This window comes from Thunnus maccoyii, chromosome 19 (genome assembly GCF_910596095.1).
Source record: "Thunnus maccoyii chromosome 19, fThuMac1.1, whole genome shotgun sequence".
NCBI lineage: Eukaryota > Metazoa > Chordata > Actinopteri > Scombriformes > Scombridae > Thunnus > Thunnus maccoyii.
The window spans coordinates 18,890,717-18,902,204 of NC_056551.1; the positions used below are offsets into that span (position 1 = coordinate 18,890,717).

Below are 11,488 nucleotides of genomic sequence, written 5' to 3' on the forward strand. Positions count from 1 at the left end.
CATCTCTATCTGGATTTATCCAGGAATGACTTGCAACATAGTAAATGCAGTATAGAATAGGTTAATTTATCATGGCCTCACTGAGTCATTCTTCAACATGTGCACAGTGATGGAGGAGTTGTAAGATGCTCATCTTTGCAATCGCTTACACCTGGTGTGAGATTGAATTCTCCAAGAAAATGTTCTGTCTACTCTGTCCCTATCATTCTCAATAAAGGTGAGAAAAACAAGAAGTTGTTACTCTATGAGCAAGAATTGACCAATGTATCGATTCTTCAATATAGTACAACATAGCATGGCTCCAATGACCAATGACCTTGTGTTTCAACATACTGGTGTGACTTCCTGCAGGCGATGTTAAGCACTTTGTAAAAAATGTTTTTAAAAAGTGCGATATAAATAAGATTATCATTATTATTATTCCTGGCTAGCTGAAGCTGATCATTTCTCCTCCTCATACTCCCCTTTAACATTGATTTTGTGACATCGTCTCAAAAATATCAATGCTTTCCTTATTTTTTAGGCCTGATGTCAAAACCCCTCTTTAAAAAACGAGAGCATTAAAATGTATCCCTTTAATAACAAATTTGTGCCTACCTCCTCAGTTTATGTTGATTATACATATTAATCCATTCTGTAGTATGTGAGTCATGCAATGCTAAATAACTGAGAAGTATTTAACATATGTTAAACTGTGAACATAATACCATGAATAAACATATAAATGATAGTACTGTTATAGCCAAGGACCAAAATAATAAACATTTCCTCTGTTATCTAATTGGAGCACTTCTGGACTCACATTTTTAAAGTTTGAACTCATTAATATCTTCAACCTTCAGGGGATTTATCAGTTATGAGTTTATTTAGACACTGAGGAGATAATACATGCAGTTTCACAGGGATTTTTTTTTTGCTAGCACACTTCCAAAAAGCCTGTGCTATCAGACACTGCATTTGCATAAAAGTAGTGTTGTATTTTTTGGCAAACTGGAGGGCTTTAACCATAAAGGAGAATCTAATGGGTTAGATGTAAATTTACACATTTTCTAGTGCAAAAAACTGCAGAAACTGTTAGCAGATCCATTTAAAATATTGCAAGGGAGGAATGGACTTCATTACAGCTCTGCCTAAGAAAGAAATCTCTGAATGATAGTGGCTCCCACGTTAAGCGATGTAGGCCACAATGACTCGCCCACAATGACTCTGGCTTCAAGGGTTTTCCAGGTAATGAAGCCTCCATTGTGCTAATGATCATTTCTTCTGAGTAAATGGATGCGTCATGCACATGTTGGTGTTAAAAATAATAGAAAAAAAAGAGTGTGGCTGTATGGTTATGACACCCCAAATGGTTTTAGTGTGTCCTCATCTTTTACAAAATAGCAGTTCAAAGGATGTGGCTTTGCAATTTTCCCTTAAAGAGGTAAATCTAGGACTTTCTGGGCACAAATGTATCATTTAGCTCCACCAGCCCTCTAATGATGTCACTGTTGGAGCTTTACTGTCTCTGCTAAATCCAAAGGGAGCAGGACAGCTTTAAAAAAAAAGAGATGTGGGACACAAAGTCATGAGATCCCCGCTTTGGCCTATTTAGGCCGATCTTTTACTTTGGACCTCTGTAGTGTCACTGTAGAAAATGATGGCTCACATTCATACTGTCCACATTTACCAGTAGGTGTGAGTCATATGGTGCCATAGTGATTTGTACCATTACATAAGGTGTCATTTGAAGACTGACTGACCTGCATCACTTGAAGAACCAGAATAATCATTCACCTACTGAACTTTTTAGAAGTGAGGAGAAGAATAAAAAGATGAGAGATAAATTAAAAGTGAGAAATAATGCGCAGGGAATGCTATTAGGCATGATGGTGTTAGATCTAATCCATACATGAGTTGCAATTCCTCAAACCACTTTAGTAATCTCACACCACATCTGTATAACTGCCACCACAACCAGCACAATATTTGCTATTAATCTATCAGGTCAACACTGATCAGCCCCGCCACCTAGCCGGCTATATCTGTACCGCTCTAATCTTCAGCCATCTGTGTACATAAGATATTAAACCACTCACACTGCCAACATGTTTGTCTTTCAGCAGTGTATACACTGTAATAATTCACACACCACCTGGATCATCTCTGAACGGGATATTAGCTTGTGCGGGGGAATGCACCGAATTCACATACATTAACTCTCAACAATTATATTGTGTTTTTCTATTTATTTTACAATGTAACCAAATTATAGAACCGTAAAACAACTACATGGATGTAGGAATAGGTCATTATGTTGCTAAGATGTAATTGAGCTGTTCAATTTGTATTTGTAATTTGAAATTGGGATTTTGATATCAGGCTAAACAGATTAGCACAGATCTTTTACCACCAACAGGACAATATATGTTAAATATATGGTCTCAACAGAATGAACCTTGCTTGGATTTACTCATATAACAACAAAACTCATACAAATAAATTATATATACTTCAACACCCCTTTAGTGAGAAAAAACACAGATTAAGAGAAAATGCAGCCTAAACCTTTGTTTGTATTCATTTAAAATGACAATGAGAGTGTTGTGTATACTGAATATCAATCTTAGAGTCATTTTTATATGTTTCTCATTTCAAGTGGGACTGGGTATTTCATATTTATGATGGATTATTTCAGATGTGATGTCAACCATGTAGGTGTTTGACCAGAAAATATGGAGCACAGCCATAAACTATGCATCATTTTAACTGGATAAAGACTATAAACAATTTACCTCTGAGCTGCCGTTTTTGCAAATTTACACAGCTAAACGATAATGAGTCAGGAAGTGGCTTACTATAATGCCAATAAAAAAAAAAGACAACATGATTAAGGAACAGTTAATCATGAAGCTGCAATGAAAATGACATATCAAATCAAATCACGCTCACAGCAATATCTTCCCTTTTCTGAAGCCGACAGCAAGTGAAACACAGCAGATTCTGTGCTTGTTTGTTTAAACCTCTGACCAGATTCTGCTGATAGTGGTCATGGTTGAAGTGCTGCTCTGGTTGCAGCGAAGATTACACTCAGCACCATTCCTTAAAACGCCCATATATCATTCTGACTGCAATATGTCTCATCAGTGCAACCCATTGCCAGTGATTGAGAGGTTGAATAAGCTAAAAAAAGTAAGAATCTTGACTTCCCCTTTTCTACTCCAGCTTACTGAAGGAGGATGATGGGAGGAGAAAAAGACAAGATGCAGTACAATTCAGCTGCAGCCTTGCTCGGCCATAAAGACTGTGAGTGAAGTGGTGAGGGTCAGTTAGTTTCTCTTTTCAATTAGTTGAAAGGAGAAACCGAGAGCGGGGGTGTGGCAGATGCTCTTAAGACATCTACTGGGTTAATGACACACACTGTAAAAAAAAAAAAAAAAAATTACATACAGTATGCCGTAAAATTTCACATATTTTACACGCATTCCACATTTTTGAAGAATATTGTTGAGTGCCTACAAATTTACAGTTAATAGCTGTTTTTTTTCATTTTCTTTCTTTTAAAAATCAGATCAATAGTTGTAATTCTATAGCATGACTGTGTTTATTACAAGGTTTTTTTTAGGAAAAACAAACCAAGAAATTGATTTTATTATTCAGATTTCATAATGAAAAAAATCCTGCAATGCTTTCTATTATAAATGGGGTCAATGCCACTGATTATAAAACATGACTGTATTTTTACAAGGATGTGTTGGTAAAAATACCACGACTAAATCCTAATACCACAAAAGTGACTTTTTCTTTTCAAAAGTAAAGTAAGCCAATGGTAATTCTATAAAATGGCTGTATTTTTACAAGATTGAGTTAGCAGGAAATACACTGTAATTAAATTTTGCTGTTAGTGGCAAGTCTTTCTTTTAAAAAATAATGTGAAATGATGGTGATTCTGTAGTTACAATTAATGTTAAGTGTCAAACTATAGTGCAGTCCCCCTCCATATGGTTCCTAAAACAAGGCACTTGCTAACTTTGTGGTCATTGAATGTGTAGAAGAAAACTGAATTGCATTTTGCTCATAAACCACATCTTTTTCTGTAACTGTGCATTGACATGATTGACAAAATAAATGAAATGAAATATATACTATGCCTGAGTTGGTGCTAAAACAATACTTTTTCTGATACTTCCGGACGGCAATTGGTACAAGCATGTTAACAAAAGTAGCACAATTTTCAACTCTCTTTATTTTTTGGTACTTGGTGCCACACAGACACAGGTAAAAAAGTATTGAGTTTTGATATCCAAAGTAAAAACAATGAAGAGATTCGCCATTACCGGTCCTTACCCTCCTCATATTGCACGATTACACCCTTTAATAATGACAGGGTAGCTTCATCTTAGGAAGAAAAAAGAAGAGATTCAAGGGAAGATATTAGAAATATATTAGAAAACTTTTGCATGCTATGCACCTACAATACTGTTCAAGTTTTCCCTCCTGTATACTGCTCAAGAGTGTTGCTTAGTGTTGCATCAGAGTTTGGAAAGTAACAGTGCTCCTCGCAGTATAGATTATGTAAAATTGGCAATTTGTAGCACTCAGCAGGGTGTTAGAATTGCTGCCATATCCTTTATCTGGAATTTACTGTTAATGTTTGACACTGTATTTTGAATTTGCCAGCCTGTGATCACATATTCCACCCAGTTTAAGAGACAACTCAGAGCCTGTTCCAAAGCATTTTCATGCAGGACCAGTGGAGACAATTGAACAAGCACCCACACATAATTACTGTGCCATGTTGGGGTAAAACTTTTGTTTGATGGATGAACAGCTAGTACCATTTTAGTTTAGTATCAGATTGGTGATCAACACACACACACCATTGGCAAACAAAATCCACCAGATGGTTCTAAAAAGGGACATTACTGTTATAAAATACACAACAGCGAATAATGATTTGACTCTCAGAATATGCAGGCATTGGAACATGCTGTACCACATTCAATCACTTTTTTAAACTAATGATGTGCCTCCTTACAAAGAATGAGAGACATGAAAAGATGTGAAGTATCATGTCCTCCACAGGAAGTACACAATAATGGTGTTCAGCTTTGTGTCACACACATTAACACCCTTAACACCCGCACACACTTATAGTCTGTCTCTACAAACACATTCACAGACACAAATCTATTGCACAATTACAAAAGAACAAGTCTGTTGCACTGATGAGATGACAAAAAAACTAAAGAAACTCAAGACTGAGACTACGGTAAAGGCAGGAGTTTCAATTAATTATCTTGAATGGGCTAATGCATATTACTGATACAGCAGACCATTAATCCATCCAGTGCTGGCATTGCTGATGCTGAATTGTGCTAGTGTGTGTGTGTGTGTGTGTGTGTGTGTGTGTGTGTGTGTGTGTGTGTGTGTGTGTGTGTGTGTGTGTGTGTGCTCTGCAGTTGTAGCTGGGGCTTGTTATTTGGATCCTGGGCATTCTGTTACATCCGCCCCCATGGGCACAACAATGCCTCAGGCAAACCAATGATCACTCTGCATACTTGAGAGGCAACTATCAGGGATGGTAATGTGTCTACCATCTCTGTATTCAGATAATTTACTGATATATTTTTTGACATAATGAAGCCCTATGTCTGATTAATCAACTTCGATCAACAACAAAGTCTGTGTTCTGTTATTGTGATCAGCAGAAACCATATAACATCAGACAAAAATATACGCCTATCATGTGGACTGGTATTGTAGCAAACTGTCCATTATCCAGTCTATTTACTTTGTGAAATTCTTACGGCAAGGTTTGTGGGAAGGTTAAAAACCTACACACTATTATTAAAGGACAAGATATGACATATTTCCCAAGTGTCATGAGAGTCCATTTCATTACTAGTTGGAGAAGTGCAGCCAAGGGAAATGTTATGCCAATATCTCCTGAAAATGTTGACTGAAATGTGTGTTTGACTGGAAATGAATTTCATAGAAACCGTTATATCGAAGTATCTCCGAAATGAATATGTTGATCATTTCACATGAAAATAATAAGCATGTGTGGCTATAGCAGGTGTTTGAAATAGACAGGTTCATCTTTTAACAACAGTTAAGTCCCAGTATCCACACTGAACACTCAACATCCATTTTCCAGAATTGACTCAGCATAGCCCACATTGCAGCGTATGCAAGACATGTCAGTTAGCTTTCACTGTGGCTGTAATCCTTGTTCAGTACAGCCAGATAGGATTTAAGTTGAGTTATGGACAATGTTTTATGTCTGCTCTTAAAAGGTTGATTAACTGCTACAGCACTAGAGAGGTAATGATAAAACACAATGTCCGATGTCTACTACACACCAGTGTTATTGTTTCCCGTCGTATCCATCTTTGCTTCCTCTCCTTTCACCACTCTTCCTCCCTCTGTCATCCTCATGCTTTCAAGCTTAAGCACATTTTGTGAATGTCACAAATCCATCTATTTCCTCTGTCTTCCCTCCATCCCCGACCCTGTCGAGATCCTGCGTTTTCCCATCCCTGCCTCTCTTTTGTCCCTCCCTCGCTCCCACCATTCCTGCTCCCAGGCTCCCAGCCTCGCTGCAACCGTCTCCCCTCCCCCTCCCTCGGAGCTCCATTGTGAGTGCTTGGTTCAGCAGCCTCAGCCTCTCCTGCAGTATGCAGCCTTGCCTTTACTGTGCAGCCCGAGCCAAACGCAGTACAGCCTCCCATTTGGGCTCAGGGGAGGGAGGGGAAGCACTTCAAACTGCAGGCCCAGCCAGGAAAACAAGACAGCACTGACTCCCAAGCTCATCTACAGGCTCTGAGAATCTGAATGTTCACTGACATCTATTGATTTGTTTCTTCAGAGCTGAAATACACTTATCCACTCTGTCTCTGTCTTTCGTCTGTTGTCTCCCTCCCAGTTCACGTTTACACCCCTTGATTCCTTTTAAGTAAACAGCCAACATGTTAGTTGAAAACCTGCTTACACTGCAGTTTTCTGATAAGCTGCATGGCAACAGTATGTAAAGCTTTGGCAGGTGCATGAGCACATACGTGTGATTTACAGTTTTTCTTACAGAACCTGAAACACATTTGGCAGAGGAAGGACCGGAGCACTCTGCCGAGCATACTGTGCCTTCTGTAGACGAGAACACTCTGAACACATAAGATGATAAAAATATTCCATTTGAAATAATCAGTCCTTTTCTGATGCCATGGTTACAGTAGATAATGCTGTCTAAAATAGTACACTGGTGCAAATGTCTGGCGATTTTCTCTTATCACGTCTTGTGTTTGATGTGTTAACATTCACTCTTGTGCCCAAATCACTAATCTGAGCATCATAATAACAAATTTGTTCAATATATGCTTACCTAGCCACATAATAACATGTGCCTTTAGCAGCATTTAACAATACCAAGCTTTGTTAGGAGCACATAAAGTTTTCAGCATTTTCATTAGTCTGGAATTAATATCTGCTCTAAAATCCTCTGAGTTGCTACCATGTTTGTCCCTTAGTGAGTCTTTACAGATGTGCTGTGAGGAGATTGGGACAGACTCTATCGCAGCTTAAAATCTTGCACTCAGCTATCTGTAAAGGCAAATAAAAGCTGCATATTTGTCAGATCAAATTCAATTATGTAACTGTGCGTGTCACTCTGCAGGCACATTTCTCTGTCTGGAATGGTAAGCAATGCTGCAGCCTGGGGGGAATAAACTTTCATGCAGCAATAATTTATTTTTATTTATAAAAATATGGTAAAAAAAATAAAAAAGAAGCAGTTTTTAAAAACGTAAAAGCACACACACACAGCTTTCAGTTCTTTAAAGATCTAAATGTGTTAAGGCAATATATTAAAACAGCAGTTGTCCAATGCAATAACGATATTTATGAATAATAATGATAGTGTAATTCAATGCCCGTGGTTACAATAATAACAGCAATTGAAGCACATTTTGTTCAGCATCAGAGTAAAGTAAATAAAACACGATTGTGGGAAAAGCTCTAATTCTGCGTCATTAGTTCCTTCTGGTAAACATATCAATGTTGACATGATTATATGAACCAAAAAGGCACACTGGTGACAGAGAAACACACTGGTGCTTATGCAAAAATATCACTCATAGTCAAAAGTGTTGCTATTCCTTCCTTTGGTTACCTGTTCCTGCCTGATTGTTTTAGGCACAAACTAGTAGCACACCTTCAGAACACAGGTGATGCTGTGTCTGACATAAACAAACTGTATGTGCCCCATACAACCCCTTTCTTATTATTTATCCTTCTACGTTTTGTTCTAGTTGTGTATAATGCAACAATCACTGAATGTGATTAATCTAAGTTAATATATCAGCTACCATTACTTCATGGAGGGCTGAGTTATTAAGACCACAATAATACACAACAAAGAACAATACTCCGCCAGGGTCATTGGGCGCCGATGCCAGTGTTCCTCAGTAATCCATCCTCCTAACGACGACTTTGACCTTCCATATAATTATGGCAGAATATACGCCAGGGACGGCCCCCAAAAGAATGATGAGGATATTTAAGTAATTGATGGTCAGCAACGATTGTTTTGGGAAAAGTCTGTTCCTGAAATTCTTCAGTTCCTGATAACTGGACTAGTATTTAATTCTTTGTTATGCTGCTTACCTCTAAAAACTTTGGGTGCGATTGCCTATGATAGTTCATGCTGTTATGACTGTTTCTAATTAGAGCTGCAAAGATGAGTCGATTAATCGATTAGTCGATCAACAGAAAATGAATCTGCAACTATTTTGATCATTGAATAATCGTTGTAGTCGAGCGAAAACATTTGCTGGTTGCAGCCCCCTTAAAATGTGAGGATTTAAAGTTTTTCTGTCATACATGATCGTAAACTGAATTTGGACTGATTGGACAAAATTAAAAAATTAAAGATGTCACCATAGGATCTTAAAATTACAACGGACATTGTTTACTTTTTCTGACATTTTAAAGACAAAATATGAATCGGTGAATCGAGAAAATAATCGGCATATTAATCGATAATTAAAATAATCGTTAGTTGCAGCCCTAAATTCTCTTAATTCCTTAATGTAAATGCAAAAACTGTCCTGTTTTGTTAGTGTCTTCCAGGCACCACCACAATAATTAATTCAAATCCTAAAGTAGACCATTCCTGTCACTAGTGTTTATTCATTTCATCACTTCATTCTCATTTTTTTTTTTTTTTTTTTACCTCTATCAATTTCCAATACATGTGGCCTTTCATGTTCTCATTAAATCCTCTTTTCTGTGTTTCTTTTCTAAATAACTTTGCTGATTAATCTCTCCTGCAATTTCACCATTATCTCCTCTTAATACACTGCCTTATTTTATTACATAACACTGGATTAGTGCAATGATGCTCCAAAGTCTGCAAAACAAAATGGAATTAAAATACAGGCGTCATCTGCTGCAAGATAACATTAGTCTGCCGGTGGCTGTTTCCATTGATGATTTTCCATTGGATAAACAAGCCGCCTACCTACAAATCAATACCAGTGATTATCATTTTGTGTAGACCTGCAGTGGCTAACATGCTAACATGAAACTGATCTTTTCTATAAAACCGAAAGCTACTTTTCCAATTGACCAGAAACAATCAAGCACTTTTGCAAAACACCGGATTTTCCACAAGCTGATGATGCGGAGGAGGATGAAGAAGGTATTTATCTGTTAAAAGAAAGATGTCACTCTCTTCAGCCGCTGCAGAAACACCCATAAAAAGCTTTGTTTAATTGTTAAGTGTGTTCCCTGCAGCACTTTCGCAAGCATCGAAGCCTGCTCCTGAATAATTCAGGAGCCAAGGTCACAGCGCTAAAAACCTCTCTCTTTTCCTTTCTTGAGCATGGAGAGTTTGTTGTGACACCTTTAAACATTCCCGGACTCCAAGGCTCAGCACAAAGCCAGTAATTAGTCCAGGCACCAAACAAGTACATGAAAGAATCTTCAATTCATACATATAAGCCTAACAAAACCAATTGTTTGTGATTACAAATACCTGAAAGCTCAGTGTGATGCGTTCCTCACACCTTTTTTACACTTACCACGTACCTGTGTAGTCAGCGTAGTAGGCAAGGTGGGTTTACAGTCAAAATAAATGTCTTTCCGATAATCAATGTGGAGAAGAATGCTCAAAACAAAGGAGATTTAGAGAAATTACCTTCCTCTATAGCTTCATCTCTTTTAATCCAACATGTCCTGCGCAGAATGTATCTCACATTCGAGTGAATACCCTCCAGTCCCCTCCGCATTATGGTTGCTTTTAGTTTTAATGACCTCCAGAAATCACTTAAATATTCCCTGAATATGCACCACAGTATCCAAGCTATCACTGAGAAAAAAACAAATTTAAAAAAAATAACCTCATCAATCAATAAATCACCATTAATTCAGACTCTTTGCCTGTAAACATCTACTTTTCTGGCAGACTTATGATGGAGTCTGAGGTTGGTCCCATATCCCTGGTGAAGTAGTGATGGTCTGCATAATGCACAAGGTGCGCAGCTGACTTCTGAGGGGGGAGGAGGGACAAACTCTGCATGTAGGCCTACAGTATGTAGCCCTTGTAAGGCTCCTGTTTTGAAGAGCATCATTCATCCATCATCCATTTGCACAGCTCCTGCACTCCCAATCAAATCACATTACATGCTTCACACAACAGTCAAACATGCTAATTTGCCCTCAGACTATGTGGATATGTTCACAGAAATACATGTTAACAGATATTAAAGTCAAAAATGTTGAATAACAAAGAGAAGTAGCCTGGATATCAGTTTAACAGCCTATAGAGCAGTAGGATTATGCAATGTTATTCTCAATGTCCATTATAGAGACAAACTAATGAGTGAGCTCTCTTGATATTTAGCAGGATATTTGTATGGATGGAGGTGGAAAGCGGATTTTGTCAGTTCAACACTAACGCCATAATGAAATCCCCGCACGGTGCCGCTAGTTGTTATAAAACAACAATCGTGTGCTGTGAATGTGTCAAGATGGGGTTGACTGTTTTTTCTTTCCCACCGAGGAGGCATCGCTACTGGACTTCATTAACCTTCCCTTCCGATCAATATTCATCACTCCACCCTCCAGGCAGCTGGTGTCCAAGCATCGCATCCACATTATAAAACAAACCCACCCGGTCTTACCATTCCGTGCCAGCTGATGACGATCCCAGTCCTGGTGACAGTCCTTTTCAAAACATCCCGACGGGAAACATTGCAGTGACCATAGCTGAAGGCTTTAATTTAGACGTTCATAAAGATGGCGAAGGGGGTTTGAAAAAGACCCCCCCTTCCTTTCCCTCCCCCCCCCAAAACAGACGATGAGGAAACCAAAAAGAAAAAAAAAAAAAAAAAAAAAAGCAGAGGTGGACGGAACCGAGGTTTGCTGATGCTGAATCACTCTTCCCCCCAGCTCACCACCTTGCAACCATTGTGCTGCAAGATGCTGGCTGTACCATTGTGGACCTACCAGA

At 38.3% G+C, this 11,488-nt stretch overlaps 1 protein-coding gene across 7 annotated transcripts in view; it reads right to left on the reverse strand.

Moving 5' to 3' along the window:
* mapk10 (mitogen-activated protein kinase 10) overlaps window positions 1-11,488 on the reverse strand; it is a 34,455-nt gene extending 22,967 nt beyond the window's left edge. For all 7 annotated transcript variants that reach the window (XM_042395344.1, XM_042395342.1, XM_042395343.1 and 4 more), the window contains exon 1: window positions 11,160-11,488. In XM_042395344.1, the coding sequence (XP_042251278.1) occupies window positions 11,160-11,162 (3 nt within the window). In that variant the 5' untranslated portion in view covers window positions 11,163-11,488. The remainder of the gene's footprint in view (window positions 1-11,159) is intronic.